The 24224-nt window shown below is 38.6% G+C and overlaps 1 protein-coding gene across 3 annotated transcripts in view; it reads right to left on the bottom strand.

Annotated features, from left to right (window-relative positions):
* Nucleotides 1-24224, bottom strand: part of LOC137265448 (protein mono-ADP-ribosyltransferase PARP14-like) — a 66035-nt gene that overhangs the window by 7128 nt on the left and 34683 nt on the right. For 2 of the 3 annotated variants that reach the window (XM_067800848.1, XM_067800847.1), the window contains exons 13-21: nucleotides 22987-23221; nucleotides 20096-20161; nucleotides 9625-9798; nucleotides 6776-6931; nucleotides 5051-5205; nucleotides 3405-3555; nucleotides 2580-3242; nucleotides 1354-1505; nucleotides 397-562 (exon numbers count right to left, since the gene is read on the bottom strand). In XM_067800848.1, coding sequence (XP_067656949.1) covers nucleotides 397-562; nucleotides 1354-1505; nucleotides 2580-3242; nucleotides 3405-3555; nucleotides 5051-5205; nucleotides 6776-6931; nucleotides 9625-9798; nucleotides 20096-20161; nucleotides 22987-23221 — 1918 coding nt within the window. The remainder of the gene's footprint in view (nucleotides 1-396; nucleotides 563-1353; nucleotides 1506-2579; nucleotides 3243-3404; nucleotides 3556-5050; nucleotides 5206-6775; nucleotides 6932-9624; nucleotides 9799-20095; nucleotides 20162-22986; nucleotides 23222-24224) is intronic. The other variant, XM_067800849.1, reaches the window with a different exon arrangement.

The raw sequence follows: 24224 nt of genomic DNA, 5'->3' as shown, positions 1-24224 counted from the left end.
TCTGCTCAACACACAACAGCTTACTAAGCTTCAGGCAAAGCTGGACTTGAATCCTACTGAGCATCTATGAGATGAGTTGGACCGATGTATACATCAATGTCAAAAACAGCTGCAGACACTAGAACAACTGGCTCAAGCATTTCAGGAGGTGTGGTCCAGAATTTCCTAACATTTCATTCAGACCCTTGTTGGGTCCAGGCTGTTCTTGATGCCAAAGGTGGACATAACGTCCTCGACTTCAACATGCTGCACATTTCCTCCTTTGTAACATTATTTCTTAACATATTAAGCGTTCCTTAACCAAAATCTTCTTTCGTGCTTCTCTTTGGGGTCAGTATGTAGTATACAAGCTAAGGGAAAATCTTATGATTAACTTTACATATATTATCTACCAACCATGTTTTTTCCTGCAGAAGTTGAGGTTGACACCATATTTGCTGATGGGGTCGATGGAGTCAGTCAGGTTACAGTGATACCACAAACTCTTTTCATCAGGAGATGCTAAGCTATTCTTCTTTGCCAGGTATCTTCCGTGTAATTCTTCATTCTGTACTCTCTCAACCTGATAATGTACACAAAAATATATTGCCTCTAGTCTTAGTGCTTGAAAGAAACATCTTATTCCTTTTGCTTTTGTTTACTGTTGCACTAGGAAAGATTCAAACCACACGATGGCAGTTTTATTTAAATAATCATATCTGGACCAGACAATCTTGTGACTGATACGAAAAGCATCATTCAATGCAGTTTTGACACAATGATATGAGAAGTAAACCTGCCCGAACACCTGATCCTATCTCTTTCAAAAACATGGCTTCCACAAGACTAGGAATAGAAGGACGGATGGTAAGACAGTTAGTCTTGACTTGATCAAAATGATGATTGGATAAAAAATTAGACAGTCTTGTCACATATTAGATTATTTTACTGATGTCAAAACCATCTAAATTAAACCTTGGTTGATTTTCATCTGAAAGAAATTGATATCAAGTCCATTAAGTTGTCACACATTTGTCCTCCAAAGTTATTAATCACTATTATCATACATCAATATACCACTCTTCATATTCACATACTCATATCTCCTAAAATGTAAAATTTCTCCCTGAGCCAATGGATGCTTTCCAGCTGGGGAGAATACAACCCAGTCTGCCTACATCCTACAACATGTGGGTGAGAGACTTAGGTTTAGCAATACTCGAGAAAACATCACTGAAACAGACACTAGGAATGGGCTTCACACACTGTACCCATGTGGAGAATCAAACCCGGGTCTTCAGCATGATGAACAGACACTTTAACCACAAGGCTACCACATGTCACATGTATCAAAAGAGAAATGTCAAAAGTTACCTTGAGAACTGACACATCAAGATGTCTACACGACTGTTTAATGTTATTCTTCACCAATTCATACGCTGGATCTGCAGGTTTGAGGCACACAACCTCTACTCTTTTCTTCATAGGACACCAGGTGCTTGGAAGACATCCTCCTGACACAGTATCTAAATACCAAAACACATGTAAATGTACACATTTTTGGCAGTTCACAGACATATTCTGAAAACATCATAGATTTGAAATGATCCACCCAAAATCAGTCAGAGTAGACTTTTACGGTAACATGTTGTTAAGATTATGCTATTACAAAAATCTTGCAAAAGAATCCTAGAAGATCATAGAAGATAAAATGTACATGGTGAACTGTCAATGAATGCTTGAACTGTGTCTCACAGCTACAAATATGACCTTGACCTCAGATAGATGAGGACACCAACAACTCTTGTGATAAATGAAAAACCACATGCAAATATAAAATTGCAAACCAAATTTTCATAAAATGCCTTGAATAAAAAAAATATACTGTTGTCAGCTTCAGAGTTTCATTATACAGGCGAAGAAAATACATTTAACCTACAATAAGATTTGAACAATGGGGCAACATTTATGTACCAAATCACAGTTCTGTGGTCCAGGGTCTCAGTGAAACATGACTATATTGATTGCAACAAGCTAAAAATGTTCTCTGCATATAAAGGACTTACACTGAAACATACTGCTTTATCAAAACTCTCTTGTGACCCTTTCTACCATATAAAAACTCATAAATGAAATTTTGACACTAAATCTTCATAATGCATAGATACGCCTAGAGATTCAGAAACTATAAAGATTTAATCAATCTGGATGTAAAGGCAGGAGATGTTCTAAACTGCAAGTGTCTACCACAAAGATGCATCAAATGCTAACAATTAGCATGAAAAGTTGTTTGTGTCTGCACATAATTCCAAAGGGACATGTTTAAACATCTCAAATGTTACAATACACCTTACAGATGTGACCCTGACCTTTGACATACATTAAGTTGACATCTAGTGGTAGAATTTGTTCCACAGCATATCAACATGAAGTCCCATCATACTAAAGATAAGCAAAAGGTTTTTCTCCCCATCCGTCTTGTTGTAGTTCCTCCCTACCTATGCTGGGAATACAAGTGAGGGTGGAAAGGCACCTGAATGCCAATCTCATAAAATCTGGGTTTCTGAGACATATATCTACTATCATCCCAAGTAACTCACCTGTGTCAATTACCTCCCTTCTCAGGACTTCTACTTTGTCACTAAGGTCATTTTCAGGATACTCCTCCATAGTTTTGAAGTTGATGGTAAATTCAGTATCTGACTGCTCATCAAAAGGAAGTCCGTGATGATTACACCCACGGAGATAGGACTGCTCTATGTCTTCATTTATTCTATCATCATAAGCTACAAGCTCTTCTAAAGAAGGATCCAGAAAGTACCATTTCATTTTGTTTGCAGACTGAACACATGTCTTGAGACTTCTGGAGGTACAATCATCATGTCTCTTTTCAAGATATGAGTCATGGTCATGTCTATCGTCTTCTGTTTGTGAATTCCCGGTTGCTCCTTCTAGTGGTGTAGGCTTTGTGTTCCATGATGCTGGATCTGTTTTATGCATTTCTGGTCTCCACTGATGCACTGTTGTCCTTTCCATAGCTGACCCAGGTGTATTTTCCCAGGTCTCATGTCCAGAGATGGTTGAAGGGTGAGAATACTGTTGGTTTGGAAACAGGTTTTTGGTGTAAGAAACAGTTTCTTTTGAGTTGCAAGGCAGATTGGATAAATTGTTGTCGTAACTGTTTGTGGCAGAGTGTATTCCTGGTGGATTTGCTTGAAATTGTAACTTTGTCTCTACTTCCTCATTCACATGATGCTGCCACTCTAGTGGAACAAAGAATAAAATTATATGAGTTATTTTGTCACATTAAACACAGTTTAAAACACACATACATTTGCCTCATATCTTTGAAGAAGATCAACATTTTTATGGACAGATCACATTATGTTTTGTTTAAATTCCAAGTACAATTCTTTTACACTGACCATCACATTTTCTCTGGAATTGTTTGTGAAAGGCATCCAGAGCATCGAGCAGCATCTTTGGTTTTCCTTTCAGTTCTATCTCATTTCCATCTGGGCTGACGCAGACTTTAACATCTGGATATTCTCTTCCAACAGTGGAAATATCATCTTTCTGTAAGAAAATTCAAACAATGTCTCCATGTAGTGAATGCTCACCTACTGCATATCTTTTGAATGTGTGGGAGCACTTTGCTTAAATTGTTTTAACCATGCTGTATCTCTCACTGTTGTAAAAAGAAGGGTTCGGGTGATCCTGACACAGTCAGACCAGTAAGGCTCATCATCAGCTCAGGGCCCTCGCCCCCTCTACACGCAGCCCAGACAGCGAATGGGACTTCTCCCAGGAAACACTGCCTAGTCGAACCCACCAAGAACTTTCCGGAGGATGCGAAGGTTCCTCAATAATGCAGCCTTCTGCATTACCCAGAGTGCCACTCTCCTGATCTGCGCCAAGAGATCAGGAGGTACCAAACCACAGAGAACAATGGGGAGCCTTATGACAGTGTATTTAGGATGCAAGCGGGACATTTCAAAGGCGAGGTCCGCATATTTATCATGCTTTTCCTAAATCTTGCCAATCACACTGCTGTTAAAAGGGACAGAAAATCCAATGATATAAATAATTTCACTGGCTTTATAAAAAAGGACAAGATCAGCCTTGTTGGCTGGAATTTGTCTCAGGCTGTATATTGGCCTATTCCAGAGAAGCTTAAAGGCATTATTTTCCATTATGCCCTTGACATGTTCAGGGTTGTACCATGGATGGACCTCGGAGTCAAAGCCATAGGCATGGCAGAGATGGTTGTAAAAGCAGAAAGCTATGCCATCATGTTGTTTAAGATACGCTGTTTGTGCCAAGGAAGGGTATCCACTGACAAGGTATTGGAAAGTCTTGGCAAATTCATCACATAATCAACATTTCATATTTACATTTGGATTAAGAATCACATTTTGGCAATTGAGAGTGGGAAGTGACTTGTCCAGAGTAGCATAAAGGAAGCCCTAACTTTCACATTTGAGACCAGCTGACTTCATCCTGGCGAAGGAGTCGGTTGGACTGCTGTTCTGTTCCAGTTTGAAGAAATCCATCTTGACAGGATTGTTAAACTGAATTAAATGTGTTGTTAGTTGCCTCCCCAGAATGAAAAGCCTACCATGACAGTGCCTAAAGACTTGCATGTGTTGTTGAAACATATAGCTCTATGAACATTTTGGAATTTTTAGGAACCATCCCCAAAATCTGTCCTTTCAACTGACGAGAAGTGATATTTATGAACTTTCTGAAAAAATGTGTTACAAGTGAGTCTGAAGACTGATATGTTTTTTTGTATTATAGTGCTTTAACATTTAAAACTATTACTTTTAGTTTGTGTGTTTTTGGTTTGATGGGGAGCAGTTGTCCGGGGGGCTATTAATCCAGGGATCAGTTGTCCTGCGGGCACAATGGACTTGGGGCACATAGCCAGGGGGCAGTTGTGCGGGGGCAGTTAGCCTAGACCCAACCCAGGAAGTGTTCACCCAAACAAACACAGTACCTACTTGCCGGCAACTTATTGTGCAAATACACTGAAAGGAATATCTTCCAATGCACAACATTAAGTACTTACACTAATGCTTTCTGGGACTTTCATGTAAGTTTTCATGTCTTCCTTGATACAAAATTGCTTCAGCTTTCTTTTCGCATTCTCGAAACATTCCCTCTTGTCTGACCAAAGAGTGAAAGTGACTTGCTGATGACTGTCTTGTTTCTCTGTTCCTTGATCTTGAACACGAACATGCATGAATGACACAGACATATCACCATTATCTTCTTATTTGTTAGTTATATTTACAAAAACAAAATTACAAAATTCTGAATGAGTAGCCCTTAATAGTCCTAGGTTCCTGTGGTATATTATGTAACAGCATGCAGAACAAGAGTCATCTGAAGATCAAATATTGCCTAGTTCCAACACATTTGAAAGAACAAATTATCTGACAGTTATGTAAGTCCAGCTTGATGTTTTTTAAAGACTAATTCCAAATTTTTTCAATTGAAATCATGAAAAATATAAATGTCAAAATTCTGTACATAGCAAAAGGCACCACTTAAAGATCTGCCTCATAACTCTGCCAAGCTCTGTTGAAAGATGTTGAACGGTTTTCAAGTTCTGCTCTGGAAACTATTCCCCCTGCCCCTCTCCTCCCTAAGACTAAGTCTGAATGTTTCCATGGAAACCAGGAAAATACAAATGCCCAAATGGCAAAAGGCACCACTTGAAGATCTGCCTCACATATCTGACAAGATTTGCTGAAGGACATTAGTTTTCCAGTAGTGTTCAGGAAATGACACCCACCCCTCAGTTTGAGACTAAGTTTGAAATGTTTCCAAGCAAAGTAAAAATGAGAAATATCTGAAAATATCAAAAGGCATCACTTAAAGTTTTGTTTCATATACCTACCAAGTTTTTTTTAAATATATTGAACGGCTTTTGAGTTATGCCCTGGAAACGGCGTTCACCCCTCTCTTTTGAGAATAAGTTCCATGAAAACTAAGAAACATAAACATCCCCAAATTCTGCAAATAGCAAAAGCCTCCACTTTAGGTTCTGTCTGATATACCGCTCAAATTTTGTTGAAAGATATTGAACGGTTTTTGAGTTATGCTCCGGAAACAAAACCCATTCCTCCTTTTTGAGATTTAAAGACTGAATTGTTTCCACTGAGTAAAGTAAAAGAGACAAAAATCTGTAAATACAACTTTAACTTATGTTTGATGTGTCTACCAAGTCTTAAATAAAGATATTGATTCGAGTTTTGCTCCAGACATGAAGATCACTCCTTCCCTTTAGACTATGTTCAAATTGTTTCCATGGAAACCAAAACAAATAAAATAAAATCTGTAAATAGCAAAGGCACCACTTTAGGTCCTGTTTGATATATCTACCCCATTTGGGTTGAATGAATGATATTGAACGTTTTGGGGGTTATGCTCCAGAAACAAAATGATTACTGATGGATGGATGGACAGTCAGATGGACAAGGTGACGACTATATATCCCAGCATTACATGCTAAGAGGAAAATAAATTACTCAATGTACTGTGGAGATATTGTAAAGGAAAGAGTGTAATCATATAGTCATAACAGATTAGGGCGTAAAATGGGTGTAAAATGGAACAAAATGACACCAGTATTGTTCATATTATTTCACACAAGCCTGTTGTTGAGATCTGCACATATGAACATTGAATATTCATGCATGAATGAACAGTTCAACAGCATTTTCTCATTCATGATAAAACACATTTTCAATGGCCTATCCATATATTAAGTTTAGAAATGAAAATTTACCTTCACATAGTTTTCCAAACGTTTTTGAGAACTTGTCAAAGTACCTAGGATCATGTATCACTACATGCACTTCTTTCATCTTTGTATTTTGGGATGGTTTGAGAAATCGACGAAGAGCTTTGTGTAAGTCTTGAGCCATTTCCTCTGACACATCACCTGTAATGATATAAGAAGTGACATTTAATCCTTAATTCACAGAGAATACTGAACACTTAGTACTAGTGGGGGCAAAATGTCACATAGCCTGGTACACAAACCCAGTCACTAATACTCACTTTATATGTTAATTTTGATTTGGAACTTTTTCTCATACTCAACAAGTGTTAGTGGACATCACACTGAAATTCTGTGAGGATCAATGGTACCAATGGTGTTAATGTACTGCAGAAAACTGGTATTTCTTAAACTCTGGAAAGTCACATGGCTGTCAACAGATTCAATTTTAAACTAGAATACTTAAATCTGAAGAGTTTTGAAACTGTCTAAAGCAAAAATGGCAGCATTTGAACACCTGGTTCATATGTGTGTAATATTACACAAAAGAATACCTGTAAGTTTTTGAGATACCATCTGAACAACTCCTCACTGTGAACAGAGCCTCGTTGGCACAGAAATGAAGAAAATACAAATTTTGGAAATCAGTAAATGATCCGGAGGACAAAATGTTTTAAATCCAGGAGGAACAAAACTGAAACATTGCTTTCACATCAAATTTTAATTTAGAGTAACATTTTTCAGGGCGATATCATATGTTAAAGCCAGAGGCCTGACATTAATGACTTGATTATTGGGGCAGGTTGAACAAATTGAGTGGCTCTGCAAATGACAATGCCATCCGAAATAACATGAACATTTTAAAATAGAAAACTTTCACAGCTAATCCTGCCAATAAAACATTGAACAGAACTGTTAGTTTCTGTCTGTATTAAAGATTTTGTAACAGAGGCCACTGATTTGAAACAGCAACATCACAGAACAACATATGTCACAAACAGGAAACATGGCACCAGTGAGTGGGTGAGTCAACCAATGACATCACATGACAATAGAACAGATAGAAACCTGAAATACAGCAGTGCATGAAACAGCGTCTGCCTGGTGGCCCGCCACTTGCTATAGCTACATGGTGGGCTTACAACTTTATCTTATACCCCACCCTGTGGGCCAATACATTTTCTAGGGGTTTTTATCTGACCATGTGATTGACTATGGGAAATATTTTTAAAATAATTCACAATTGTGGTAGCTAGACAATGTCTAACTTCCACTACCCACTTATCTAACACTAAATGTGATTGGTCAAGAGAATGCTTTGTTAATTTTTTTACATTTGCTGTTGCACATGTTTACTTTCCACAAGACGAGTTACAAATTCCCTGTGCTCATTGCATGAAGAACATGTAGAAAACATTTTTGCGAAAGATACTGAAATTGATTGTGACACAGCTTGTTTTCTGATGCAGATGGCATTGACACTAAATGAATCAAATGTGATCACCAAGTTATATTTTATTAATTTGCTTTTGCACTTGTTTAAGTTTACCTCACTACAAGCAATTGATTAATTACGTTATTTTAACATCTTACCTGAGTTTCCTATTTTAAATACAGGGCGGGCTACATGCTAACAGGGCTAGCAACAGTTTTTAGTTATCAGCCATGTGGGCTTCCTGTCTTTTTTAGGGGTTTCATACACTGAATACAGCTGCTAACAGAGAAGATCAAGTATTTATCACAAATATGGCAATGTCCCCTGCCACTATAGACAAAATGAAATATTGAGAACATTGACGATGAAAATAAGGTCGAGGTCACCATAACTGTCTGGTGTCTGCATAATTCCGCAATGTAGGCTGTCACCAAATTTGAAGATATTGGGTAAAACAGTTCATGAGATATCGAATTAACAAGAATCTGAAAAGTGGTCCAAGTGTCGTGGTGATACTTGACTGAAAATACAGTCAATAAATGATATAACAATTGGTGGATTGAATATTACCTTAACTAACCTGTATGGCCCAAATAAGTATGAACCAAACTTTTATACTAAATTATTCGATAACATTGTGGAATTTGGAAATGAGTCCATTATTATCTGTGGGGACTGGAAGATAGATCTTGAAAACTACAAGAACATAAACAACCCCAAAGCAAGAAATATTGCTCTGGAAAAAAATGAAGAATTAGATCTCTTAAATATTTGGAGAGAACATAATAGTGGATGTAAAAAATATGCATGGTGGAAAAGATACTGCAAGCAAAACTTGATGTTTTGTTAGTTTCTCAAGATCTGTTTAATATATTCTCATGAATATATATATTCTCAGCACACATCATCCTTCTGGCCATCCTTCTGGCCATCCTTCTGGCCAAACTATCCATTGATTGTTTTGTTAATATTGTTAAGAATGCTTACAAAGCAGAAAGAATTATTGCTTGTAATAACACTGTTTTGTCTGAACATAATTCCAGATGGAAACCTTTGAACCCTGTATTATAGGTAGATAAACCTGTTTTCAATCATTAACCTGATATGTCCATCACTTTATGAGTGCTTCATTGTATATGATCTACATTGACATGTGTAACCAATGTACACCCGCCGAAGTGAAATAAATAGAAAGAATTAGAAAAACAAGCAAACTATGATGTCATTGGTGGGAACAAGTGTGTTTAGTTTCATCTTTACAGGTCCAATATATTCTGAGCAGGTGTTAATTGTCCATGAGCCCAGATATTGCTGGACATGTAATAAGGGACATGTTTACTAGATGTCCAGTCAACAGAGCTTAAAACTATGCCCAGATGCAAACTAACATAAAGATGGACACAAGTCCAAAAATACCTACCTGTTTGGAGAATGGGGAAAGCGACTATTTCATCATTCATCGTCTCTGAATTTTTAAGGCAGGTGAGAATGGCTTGTAACTGATTTTGTCTGACAATCTCTCGATCCACATGGCATACCCTGACACCAGTATTCATCAAAACATTAGATACTCTCTTCACTTGCAGTCTATTTCCTGTAAAAAGATGAAAACATGTGATCATCAAAATGGTTTCAAATTTCTCAACAAGTACCTCATCACAACTGGGCAAGCTACTTGAAAACCTTACCAATCCTTCCTAAATGCTGCCAATTTCAATGTTCACAGTATTTTTACTGAAGATGCATATTTTTCTGAGGCAAAAAAGAAACTTCACAAAATGTAATTTTTAAAAATAATAAATAATTCTTCTCTGATGATACATTTATGTATCTGGAATGGGATCCCTGTCCCACTCATTGGCTTCATCACTACTGCTCATTGTTGTTTTAGCTCCCTACTGGCCTCCTCCTATTATGTACCACTTGTTTACTCTATCACATGCTGTTGTTAATGTTAATCCGCTGTTTGTCACAACATACCATGTATATAAAGCTTCTCACTATTTGGTTGTATTCACATTTAGCTTGAAAACGATGTAAGAATCTACATCAAAACATTGTTCAACGTAATAAACAAGAAGTTGTAATCCATAAAGCTGTATGTTTCATTTTTGACTCATGACTTCTAGAATGCCCATTAAAGAAGAAGGGGGTAATACCGCGTCGTGAGGAACAATCGTCAAATCCTCTCATCCATCTTTTAAAGGGGCACTGATGCGGAGCAATTTCCGTGGACTGGTGTAAACTTTTGTTATTGTTTTTCTCCCGTGAGTACCCGGATGATATCCCAGAATTCGTGACTGGTTCGAGACCTCTGCTGCGCAGTCCGTGTGCGCAATTGATAGTTTAATTATAGACAGATCAACTGAGGTGAAGTCATTTTTACTTCATTACAAATGTATTATGAAAACAAATGAAACACTTTGAAGGTTAATCATCTGCCAGTGGTAGAAATGGTAAAAAACTATTAGGACGGGAAAATAACGAAGCCAATGTACCTCTCTATATTTTGTCTCATAACCCTAGTTAGTTTATTGTCATACTTGTATGATTCTGAAAATTGATAAAAGAACACACGATCTGCTTATACTCATAGTAAATTTCTAACATAACAGCAACATTTAAACATTGTATAGAATGCCAATGTGGATCCTATTTCACACAGATACGCGATCTAGTGTGTTTTTTCTGTTATACAGATTCTGCTGAATGCTACAACAAATAGATTAAAACAAAATGCAAATAATGAATGTAAATCAGACTAATTTTATGGCAACGATGTCAGGCTACTACCATGTTCAGGAATGTATCCATCAATATCCACGTAAAAGAAATCGTATTCCATTCATCTGCAGCTGGTAAATAATCCTGCTCTGTGTTGCGTGTCTTACAACTGTCTCATTTGCAAAAAAGTAACACATCGTTTCACGTCTTTCGTTGGTGAAAACCAGATAAACCTCTCATTGGTCTCCCAAGATAGCACACCTGGCAACTAATTGTATGATGTCCACTATTCTAAGTAATTTAGTTAACCAATAATGAGCAATCAATCAATCAACGCAAGGGTGGTTAATTCTTTGAAGGGAGGATGTTGTTTTTGCACTTACACTTTACGACAGGGTGTAGTCATCTACACACACTGCCTTTTGACAAATCCGCTAGAAGATAAAAGTAATTAATCAATCAGTGTGTTATCGGTTAATCCTTTGATCGATGTTTGTTTTTGTAACTCAGCTGATAAACCCTCTTGCATCACTTACATGCACATATTACATAACATACAATACATTTGCCATTACAGGCCTTAATTTATAATGTTGACTATTTACTCCAGACAGGAGAAATGCCAAATGGGAACCTTTGTTGAGTAACCGAAGTGGTGTTACTACTAATTATACCTGTTGAAGATGTAATCTCTGTGTTGCATGCAGCCTGAAAACACTTATGAGCCGAAACTGTTTTGAGGATACCAAGAGAATTTCGTTACATAAGGAATACACACGGGCATTTGCTGTGTAGTTGGGTAAATAGGTGAAATAAGGGTTTTTTACGTAAGAAAATTTTCAGATTTCTCTACCAAAGGCAAAGTCATCGTTTTTTGTTTACGAATTCAAATAAATCAACTGTGTGTTTTTATTATCATAGATAATAAACCATTGTAGCTACCATAGCTACCAAAATGTACGTATGATATTTGCTATCACTGCTGAACCAACACTCAAAACTACCTAAATATAAAGCTTTGCAATCTTCCGTACTGAAACAAATGGCTACGTGCCTGTAGACATCATATTTTCATGTAACATGATTAAATATTGAGGTTAAAAACACTGAAATAGGATCAAATTGGATCAGTAACTATACCATCCAAACATCCGAAAAGAACTACACAGCTGGGATATTTGGTTACAATCAGACAAGGAATACCATGGATATTTTTAAACAAATGGCATATGATGGGCATCCGGCCTCCCAACTGTTTAGCTGAAGAAATTCTGCTAATATGGACAAGAGCCCAGTTCCTTTGCCCGTCACGGTCGAAGGAGCGGGCGCTGACCAATTTGCGGTTTGGTTTCATAATTAGACCGTTGGCGAGAAGCATTATTCGCTCCGCATCAGTGCCCCTTTAAGCACTAACATTTGGTCCAAAGTCTTTGATATCCACTCGGTTGGTGTGGTACATTTTCAGAGACCATACAGGTTCTGTGACACGACGTTTACCCTTCCTTCAAGTTCACTGGGCTGGTACAGATACCTTACCATGTCCCAGGCTGGCAGTTTTTTCTCTTAGTCATGATGCGATGGTGCAGATGATTTGGCCATCATGGATTTCATTCGAATGGCTTCGACAGGTCTTTTATTGAGGAGTCGAGTGACTTCGTTGTTGATCACAGACACCACTCGCGGTAAGCATGCCACCCATTCTGTCGATCATTTTTTGGGGTTGACCATCTCTTGGGCATATTGATGTCCAAACAAACACTCAACTAAAGACCTGTGTTCACTTCCCATCCAGAGCTCATGTGTGTATATATTTCCAATGATGCTTGTATGTTTTTAAATGAGGTATCAATGGTTGAAGGGATAGAGTTGGATTAGGTGATGACTTCCTGCTTGCTGCTGAAATTAGGTTCAGTGTACTCGGTACTGCCATTCGACAGAGGTTTGGGGAGCAACGTTTTGATGGTGAGCTGATATTTGATGCTTCTTAAATTGTCCAACTCCTCGTTGTTCTTGCTGGTGATCAAGGGCTTAACATCATTGATGTTGATGTTAGACTGAACAGTCATCTGCCAGTCTCTCACATACTTTTCCATGGCATGGTCTGTAGGTTTGAAACGCACATGAATCTGCTTGGTGTCTTCCAGCAAGGTGAGCAGTTGGGCTTTCCTCATGCGAGAAAACCCCCTCAACCCCCATTCTTTCAGTCGAATTTTGTGCTCTTTGACAGTGGGCATGGCCAGCAATTCTGTTTTCCTCATGTAAGAATTACAAGTCAGTTCATTCACTTCCCATGTTGTATACCTTATGCAAAGTCAGATGTCTAATAGTTTTCTGAGGAGTTGGTTACATTCGTTATGTTTTTCTCCTCATAAATAAGTTGGTTTCAGACTATTTTGCTTTGTACAAATGATTATGGCCTTTTGACCCCTATGCTGCAGACTTGACAGGAATAACTGACATGACCCTTCCTCACACACTGAAGATGCATGTGACAATAGTCAGTCATACAGAGCTTTCATCAGGTCATGGGCTCGCCCATACCCACTTACGGTAATATGTTCCCAAGGTCCACATGTTGCATACCATATGTTATGTCAAATATCTAACAGGTTGTTTACCACATGCATATAAATATATTTCAGTTTAATTGTTTTGTGATGGACACTGTTGTGGGTAGCCCAAGCTGGTGAGGCGTGGTCAACATCCTTAAATGTTGGTTTTCGCTTTAGAGTTGATCATTGATGAAACTGATTCTCTGCATGCATTTTATTGCGTGCTCAGCTAGGGCAGTCTTTAGTCGCTCCATGGCCAAATTGTGATGCTGCCATTCTGTTTCGACTTCAGTGGCATTGTTTGATCATAATTGGGAAAAGAGGTAACTGCTCCCCGAAAAGGTCAACGTGATCGTAGCCATGGGTGATCTATCTTATCGTAACGCCCTTACTTAAATATGTTTTCCAGAATGATCCATTGCTTTACTAGCATCATTTTGCTCAATCGAGCATAGTCTATGACTAATCTGCAGACCAAGATACATGTCTTTGATGAAAGTATTTTCGTCGGGGATGGACATTATTATAACATCACGTGGAGGTTTACCTCTAATTGAGGTTTTGGTGGGTCCACTGCCAGTGGTGTCATCGTCTCTCACTGACACAGTCATGTCAATGCAGTGACCTTTACAACAGTGGCTACCATGACGTACAGCATCCATGATTAACAACAAAGCTTTGCTAACCGCCTTTTTTCACCAGCAGCTACTTTTTTCAAATTCTTGGGTTTCTTGGTGAGGGATGGTCTCCTTCACCTCCGTGGGCGTCATTTCGGTGTTGTTTGGCTACATCATCTTGTCTATCTTTGATCGGACATTTATGTTTAAATTGACAGTGCCTAACCATGATGATCACTGCAGTGGCGGGAGCTAAGAAAACACCAAACCATTAATGAAAGGATTCACATCAAGATCCTCACACAAATACAGTCGATGATACAGAGGAATGAGAAGGCAGGATGATGCGATTGCAGTGTAACACGGTGTGATGGTGGTCCCGATGGTTTTCGTCATTTCATCGCTGAATCAGGCTTTGTACCTCATGTACAGTTTCTCGATCTGTCTACCCAGACATGTTAGAGAGTTTATCCGTGATGATGTTTTCACCAAAGTATTGTTTCCCCTTCCCACACTTGACATGGGCCATGAGTCTTCATCGCTTAACCCTGATGTGACCCTGTTCACTCTCTTCCTCCTCAATCATGTGTTCGAGCAAACTGTCCAACTCCATCTTGTAAGTACTACATCACTGTTTTTTAATCTACTACAACACCATCCGATGATAACCCACACAGAATGAGATGAACATCAGGCAAAACACCTTGAGAATTTCCCATGTCGTCATGAGTTTTTTTAATACACACACAGGTGCATTTGCTTAGCAAGTTGTGTGGTTCTGGCATAAGCCATGGGTTGGTCAGCTTTTAGCACAAGTTTGGCATGTATTGTTTTGGCAAGCTGCTTTTTTCAAGCGGTTGTGTTCTTGTTTGGTGGGGACGACATAGTTTTCTTTCAAACTTTCCTGAACGAATCCCTGTCCTTACAGTGAAACAAGGTGACCCATCATGTCTGTTTGCGGAGGTCTTTCAGGACTGAGTTGAAATTTTGTATGAGGACCCAAATGCTGTGTTTCATGTGATGTCCCGAAAACACTAAATACGATAACACATCTCTCTTTTTGATGGTTTCCTTGTTGGCACTACAATCGTCCAGGATGAACAGTGTCATTTCTGCCTCGAACTTCTTCTTCTTCGTAAATGTATTCATAGGTCGATCTTATACAAATCCACATCTTTCATCACCCACGCTCTCTGTATGTTTGATGGATGTGTATCATGGGGCAAAAAATCATGATGCAATCGAACACCTCCCAATAATACCCTTCCAGTATGTCCAACACAAACATGGTCTTCCTGCATCCTTGCGCACATGATGACACAATGTGGATCATGAGATAGCTTGATATCCAAATATCCATTCAGAATTTCTTAAAAGATGGCTTGCATGAATCGTTCATTGTCTATGTTAAGCTGCACATCCATGAAAGGTTTAATGTACTGGCGGTTTGATCCTTCTTGGTGATCTGGATGGTGATCTCCTTGCTGCCGTTGACACCCACTGCCGCGCAACTGATCGCATACTTGGGACGTCAGGTACTCCCCTAGTGTCACATGCCTTGGCTGAACAGCTGATTAGACACCCCCTCGAAGGTGACCTTGACTTTGCTAATCTCAGTGCTCCAATAATTTTCGCTGACCCTTTGAAACGAAAATTCTCCCACTGGCAGGATCAAAATGCCCTTCATTGATTGAGCAGGCACGTTCATATTGATATTCCACAATGTGTCACTTTTGTTCACAATGATGTTCTGATGCCACAGTATGTGATCATACAAGATGGCTAAAATGCCCGAATACTGGTTGTGAATCTGACGGGCCAAATCCGGGTTTGTGACCTTGGTGAATTCCAACAAATATATGTATTTTATATAGGGATTTCAAAAAAGAGAAGAGGTGTAGCTGCATTTGAGACACTCTGTGTATGCAGATTCTTTTCGACTCAGCCCCAAGACTGGGTATACAGAAAAACAAAAATAGAATCCAGTACAATTAGAGACAAACAGGTACACAGGAATAGAACAATGCCGTGAACCAAGCTATCTTGGAAAGCCTATGCCGAGATCCGATAGGGTCGTTTGTCCCTTCAAGAAGCAAAGATATCGCAAATCCGTTAAACGTGAAACTGTGTCGAGCCTCACACTGTCGAAGTCTTTAATACGATGCTGGAGAAGTGTTCCTGCATCTTGCTCTCTGAAAGAGAGAAACAAATCCTGGAGCGATCGAGCCACACCTTCTACGAGCGCTACCAGATGCCTCGCCAGTTTCTGATACTGTATTTGCTGTGCTTTTGCAAGTTCACAGAAATTGTTAATTTCCTCTACATCTACCTGCCCAACCAATTTTGATCCACAGAGGGCAAAATCCAAATCATTCTCGCCAATGACTGCTGTCCTGAAACCCAAGGACAGACACAACAGCTGCATGGACTGCCTCACCGCCATATCGGGACTCCCCACCATCCTCAAAATGGACACCTCAACTTGCAAGTGTGATGCCATCGATCACTGCATTGACAGCAAGAAATGCTTTCTTTGGCAAAACAAGGTGATGGACTACACACCCCTGGAATGCCTCAGTGGATTCCTTGCAAACTTTCGTTGAGAGAGGTGGTGTTTCAGTGTAAGGAATCAGGATATCAGTTGGGTCTCTGAAAAGGGCCTTTATGAGCAGGGCTCTCTCATGGCAAGAGAAAGGCAGCTGGCACAATCCCTTATGAAAAAGTTGTGCAAACCATCATCCTTTGAGATTTAACCATTGGTGATTGTGTCTGCCAGGGATGATTTTGCTACACTTTTTAACCTTTCTATATTTCTGTCTTTGGTGGCACACTGAAGGATGTCTCGGCTCAACCCTTGTTGTTTTCACTGGTGCTGGGAGGCCTCATTCCTTTGTTAACTAAGTCTTAGAAGAGGGATGTAACAGAACCATCATTGTATAACTGCGAAACATGCTTTACATGTTGGCCAAATAAGCACAAGAAACAAACTTCTGTTGTTCTTTGTTACCCATGAGAAAAAGACATTGCTGTCAACTGAGTTAGAATCATACACAGGAAAAATAATAATTCGATAAATACCTTAAAGGTCACATGCAATGTAAAACACAACTTTGCAGATTCTGATACCTTTCGGTATGCACTTACCGAAACAAATCATCAAAAATGCCAATTCACCCTATTAAGATGAAAAAAATGCCCGCGAAATCGGAGTTCAAACAATTCACTAAATTTCCCCCAGCATTAAGGGAAAAGGTGGTTCCAACACCTGTGCTGCACTGCACCCATAACACATGTGCAGTAAATAGGTTCGCAGAGCTTGAAACAGTATGCATGCCCGGAGTATGAGGTCGTGAACAGTAGTCTAATCTAGGTTGTGTACACAAACAAGTAAATATTCTACTTGTTGCATAAAAAAATTGGTTGATTGTGGTAAGCAGCCTCTATCACAGAGAAAGCTCAATGTCTGGTTTATTGACACCTATATGTCTGCCTGCCTGTCTGCTAAAGACAACATGCAATACACAGCTTCAATCCTTGACCACATGCAATTTGAACTTAACACCTATCAGGTTACATGCCATAAACAAAATCACTGATTTATGAGTCCGTCTCTGACACATTATGTAATTAGGCAGGAGTGATACTTGTACACATGACATGTTCTTATGTCTGTGGGTTGCATTTAACAAACTACATCCATTTTTCTCAGATGACTGGATCTGATGGAAACTGGTGCAAACTCTTGTCAGATTACAAAACCCATCATCTCCACATACATAATTTATGGACAACAACTTCTTCCAGTGTATATGATTTTGTTTCACAACAGTATATGAATCCATACTGAAACCACGCATCAAGTACAATAAAAGAAGGTGTTATCCATAAAGAATCTTACTTTCTTTTGACTAGCCATACTTCTAAAATGCCCATCAAGCAGATCATCTTTCTGTACACACAATGAGCCCTCAGTGTATCAGCAGATGAACCAGCCAAGTCGTCGTTATACTTAAAGGGGCACTGATGCGGAGTGAATAATGTTTCTCGCCAACGGTCTAATTACGAAACCAAACTGCAAATTGGTCAGCGCCCGCTCCCTCGACCATGACGGACAAAGGGACTGGGCTCCTGTCCATATTAGCAGAATTTCTTCACCTTAACAGTCAGGAGGCCGGATGCCCATCATATGCCATTATTTAAAAATATCCATGGTATTCCTTGTCTGATCGTAACAAAGTATCCCAGCAGTGTAGTTTTTTTTCGGATGCTTGAATGGTATAGTGACTGATCCAATTTGATCCTATTTCTGTGTTTTCAACCTCGATATTTAATCATGTTATGTGAAAATATCATGTCTACAGGCACGTAGCAAGCCATTTGTTTCAGTCCGAAAGATTGCAAAGCTTTATATTTAGGTATTTTTGAGTGTTGGTTCAGCTGTGATAGCAAATATCATACGTACATTTTGGTAGCTATGGTAGCTACCCTGGTATATTATTTATGATAATAAAAACACACATATAATTTATTTGAATTCGTAAACTAAAAACGATGACTTTGCCTTTGGTAGAGAAATCTGAAAATTTTCTTATGTAAAAAACTGATTACACCTATGTTCCCAAGTACACGGCAAATGCCTATATGTATTCCTTATGTAACGAAGTTCCGTTGGTATCCTCAAAACAGTTTCCCATAAGTGTTTTCAGGCTGCATGCGACACAGAGATTACATCTTCCTTGCTGTAACTCGTGTTTGATGGTGTAAACCTACACGTGTTATTTGTCGTCATTCTCTTGATGGTCAGTTAATGAATTTATAACAGGTGTAATCGGTTACTCAACAAAGGTTCCCATTTGACATTTCTCCTGTCTGGAGTAAATAGTCAACATTATAAATTAAGGTCTGTAATGGCAAATGTATTGTATGTTATGTAATATGTGCATGTAAGTGATGCAAGAGAGTTTATCAGCTGAGTTACAAAAACAAACATCGATCAAAGGATTAACCGATAACACTCTGATTGATTAATTACATTTATATTCTAGCGGATTTGTCAAAAGGCAGTGTGTGATTAGTACACACTGTGTGTGTACTAATTTATACTGACTACACCCTGTTGTAAAGCGCGAGTGTAAAAACAACATCCTTCCTTCAAAGGATTAACCACCCTTGCATGGATTGATTGATTGCTCATTATTGGTTAACTAAATTACTTAGAATGGCGGACATCATACAATCAGTTGCCAGGTGTGACCAATGAGAGGTTTATCAGGTTTTCACCAATGTGAGAAACGTGAAACGATGTGTTACTTTTTCGCAAATTAGACTGTTGTAAGACACACGACACAGAGCAGGATTATTTACCAGCTGCAGATGAATGGAATACGATTTCTGTATCTGTGTGAAATAGGATCTGCACTGGCAATCTATACAATGTATAAATGTTGCTTTCATGTTAGAAATTTACTATAAGTATAAGCAGACCGTGTGTTCTTTTATAAATTTTCTAAGTCATACAAATATGACAATAAACTAATTAGGGTTATGAGACAAAATATAGAGACGTACACTGGCTTCGTTATTTTTTTGTCCTGATAGGTTTTTACCATTTCTACCGCTGGCAGATGATTAACCTTCAAAGTGTTTCATTTGTTTTCATAATACATTTGTAATGAAGTAAAAATGACTTCTCCTCAGTTGATCTGTCTATAATTAAACAATGAATTGCGCACACGGACTGCGCAGCAGTACACACACATTGTACACTTATATTTTGGTTTATTTGTTTTTTCACAAGCAGCAATGTATATTAATATGTCATGAATAAGTAATAATGGTGTTTTAATTATGTTTGATTTTTCGGTTGCATTTGACCTTTAATGTATACAACCTGATCAATATGTGCATAAAGTTTTGTGGATGAGTTCTTATTTACAGAGAGATGTAGTCTGGACAAGCAATTATAGATGGACAGACAGATAAAGCTGACATTTCTTACTTGTATCTTTGGTTTTCTCCTCAAATTCTGATCCACCCACTTGGCGTAGAGCTCTCGAAACACTTCCTAGAATTGAAACATGCATACATTATAATCTATGCCAACCCAACTGATTAACCCAGTCTATGGAGAATATAATGCTATAATCAGAAGACAAACAGTTATGTTAGTGTTATGTTTAATGTTAAAATGTTTAAATAAATGTTTAATAATCCAGGGAAAAGGGTACTTTATTAAACTATTTATGGAGGTAGAGTGGACTGTCTTTCTTTTCTAAGATGTCAAATTTAATACGCACTGAAATTATTCCAGGCAGAAAACAAAAAGGCAACAATCTTGACCTAAACTAACAATCCTCAATCAGGGCTACCTAGCAGGCTCTTACTTCTGTGATTATCATAAACCAGATGGGGCAATATGTCTGTCGCATTTCTATTAGCAATGCAGCTTTAGGACAGTAAATCCAGATAAGTTGACTAGTCATGTGACATTCCACAGATGCATTGTGGGACTATGGCCAAAACCTCAGTCATCTGAGCTGACACATTTATCTGTCAAAAAAAAAGTTAAATGTAATGTTTCTACCAGTGATGTTAGCCAAGTGAAGCATCTGTAAACCATGAAATGAAATAGTCTCCTGTTGACAACTAACATTCATTGTGAGGTCGCATACCTTGGGTATGTTTAATTATGAGGTATCAAACAAGAATGGTCTAGCGATGTCAATACAGTGTGATGTAATGCAAAACTGTGTACTTTATCACCTGATAAATACTGTCAGCATCTTTGATCTTTTCGTGAAGCTTCTTAGAGTGATTACTATTATTCAAAGTTGGTAATAAGGAATGCAGGGAATCCTAATCTGTTGAATGAGATGTTTTCCTATGTAGTATATTTGTTCAGCAGCTGAAGGAGACCATGTGTCATGTGAACATCATATGATTCTGTCAGTATTACATACTGATGGCTATTTACCAACATCAGAATATGACAAATCCCCAGGCAGAGCCTGCACAAAATTGAAAGAAAAATTTGTCTGTCAGTTACTTAAGTCCAGCTTGATTCATTAGTCTCAGTCAAACCCATTTCCATGGGAAAAAAAAGCCAAAATATGAAAATAGCAAAGGGCACTACATGAGGTTCTGTTACATCTACCAATATCAAGGTTTTCAGGCATGCTCTGAAAACAAAATGATCACAGTTGGACGGACAGCCAGATGAGACACTGACTATATCCACTTGCATTATAAAAGTAGGGTAATTAAATTAAAGGTATTTAGACAGTATATGTAAATAACAGAGGATATTGTTCATGCTCAGGTATCCAACTTTGAGATTTTATGGTAAAGTCAGGTATCATCCAATCAAAGCCTCAACATCATTATCATTTCATTACTATTTTTTTTCTCTTCAGAAGATAAAACTGTCAGATGGATCATGTTCAGGCAGCTGATAAGAAATATGTGGCTTGGCAACCAATAAAATGAAAGGTGCCATAACTTAAGGGGAGAAATAACGACTTATATGATCAGGGTTCCATAATGGTTTATGTCAAAGATTCATTAAAACCTAAGTTCTACTCAGTCATCACATTGAGTGCTCTGTGAGATAGCACTGCACATGTGCGGAGTGATGTCACTTCGGTGGGTTCGTATGAGAGGGATGAGATGGACTTGTTTCATTATCGCTCTTGTTGAAACATGTTGTGTTGAGTGGGCTTGTTAAGGTACAGGGTCGATGTTGAAGATGAATGTTGTAGACATTTTTGCGTGGTGTTATATAGCCTACACGGTGGGTCTAAATGTCATTTACTGATAATTAACAGTGTCGTTTTGTGAAATATGGCACAAGCAGAAGTGTCCTAGATGTCAGACAGAAATCATGTTGACATACACAGTTCAAAATCATGAACCGATAGGAGTTTGAAGAAAGATTCATTAAAACTCAAGTTTTCCTATTGAAAAGGTCCATTGGTTTGTGGGTTTTGGGGGAGATTTTTAAGCAACACATCTGACAAAAGACAAAACAGACTATGTACAGTCATGCCCCGTATATCCGAACCTCCGATGTCTGGAAAACTCGCCTTCTGAATGATAATTCCTTAAAACGAATTCATAATGTTGTAGAATTACTCACCTATTTGGAAATCCGGTTTGCGTAAAGGTACGGCCGTACCTCTATGTTTACACACACAATTAACGATGGCCTCGCATGCCGTAACAGGAAAGAAGTCGGGAGTCTTTGAAGCGTGAGAAGATTAACTACCTCTGAGTAGCAAGGTGACATTGAGTTAGTTTTGAGGCATGTCAATTTGTGGGTCACTATAATTAATTAATCCGGATGATCACAAGCAAGTCTGGACAGCTGTGAGCGAAAAGACAACTGCTAACTGCTTTCATCATGTGGATATTATCCAATCAAATGAGGACCCACAAGAAGACATGGCCTTGTCAGATCTTCCCGTTGCACTACCATCCTATGGACAAGTTGCAACTGTGACTGTTACTGCCGATGATCATGTGAATGTCGACAGTGATGAACTGACCGGCGAAAGTAATCTCGCTTTTCTACACAGACAGTGCAAAAAGCTATGACTGATTTCTTCAAGTGAGCACAACTGCATGCACATGTATGAGACATTTTATGTATGCACTGATATTTGTTTATGTGTAATCAATAAAGATTATGTCTGATACCTACTATGTTCGTTTCTTTGTACGTTTCTTTGTATATATGGCCCGTAGTTTAGATATCTGAAAATTCCCTTCTCCGGACAATTTCAATAAAAACACAAGTGTTTGGATAAACGGGGCACGACTGTGTCTGTTTACCTGACTTTCAATGTGTTAAAATTAGGCAGAGCATGATGGATTTCATAGCACCAAATTTACCCTTATTCAGGTTCATATCTGAGCTGATTGGGTTGATGATGGCATCTGCCTTTTCTTCAGCAATGTTGCCCTGTTTCACAACAACTTTGACAGGAGCCATATGAAACACCACTGGCTGATGAGTTGGGGCTTTTTTTCCACCACTGTTTTTGGTCAAATGGGCTGGTTTACTGGACCTGGGTGGCACTAATGGTGGGTCCAGTGATCCCCTTAACTTTTCTTCATCTTGAAATGCCTGGGGAAATACTGATTGAATTATTCACAAGAATGTCAACACATGCAGACACTTCCTCAATACACTTGCTACAGCCACGTCATGATTTATCATTTTACACATCACCTGTTTGAATTTTGTCTCCATCCTAAATTATCAGGAGCCATCGGAGCCATTGAAGCCCCATAGAACTTCATACAGTTTTATAACTGTTAAGGTTCAGGCTAGAATATGTGCCTTCAGTAACCAATGCTTGCCATAGAGGCGACTAACGGGAGTGGTCAGGCTTGGTAACTTGGTTGAGACATGTACCCAGTTATGCAGATCTACGATCATGCAGTTCATTGTATGGTCCAGACGCAATTATTTACAAACTGCCACCATAGAGCTGAGTGCACCGTAAAACTAAATTCACTCAATCATAGAGTTTTAATATGATGGCCCTTACATGGTGTATGAATTACTTAATGTTTTTCCAAACTAGAAGTATGTGCATAGAAATGTACAAGACAAATATTACACCTCCACAATACTGCTCACCACGATATGTAGTCGAATGTCTAAAATGTTCAAAAAGCCAAAAATGTTTCTACCAGCATTTACATTCAAGTGTTATCAGCAAAAATGTTAAACTTTGAGTGATGGATACTGTCGCAGAAGCAGGACATACCTTTTCACAAATACTTCTGAACTCTTACAATTTTCACTTTGCTATTTCACTTGAAATCTGTTTAGTCAATGACAAACTACTTGCAAACAAGGACAAGTTGAGCACTGACCTGATAATTGACCTGTATTAGCAGGTATGAGTGCCACCCACTGTCACTTGCCATTGTGAACAAAGGGGTCCCAAGTTGTCCACTATCAAGTGTAGTGCAAAGGGTGAAATGGTGGGCAGAATCAATTTCATCATCATGCACTGCACATGCACTAGCCTACATCTCCTCTCCCTTTCACAAATGAAATGGGTTTGCTCTCTGCCATGAACCGCTTAGTTCTCGTACACTCGTTATCTGCATCGGTC

This window comes from Haliotis asinina, chromosome 15 (assembly GCF_037392515.1).
Source record: "Haliotis asinina isolate JCU_RB_2024 chromosome 15, JCU_Hal_asi_v2, whole genome shotgun sequence".
In the NCBI taxonomy this organism is placed as follows: domain Eukaryota; kingdom Metazoa; phylum Mollusca; class Gastropoda; order Lepetellida; family Haliotidae; genus Haliotis; species Haliotis asinina.
This window is presented reverse-complemented; position numbering and strand designations above follow the sequence as displayed.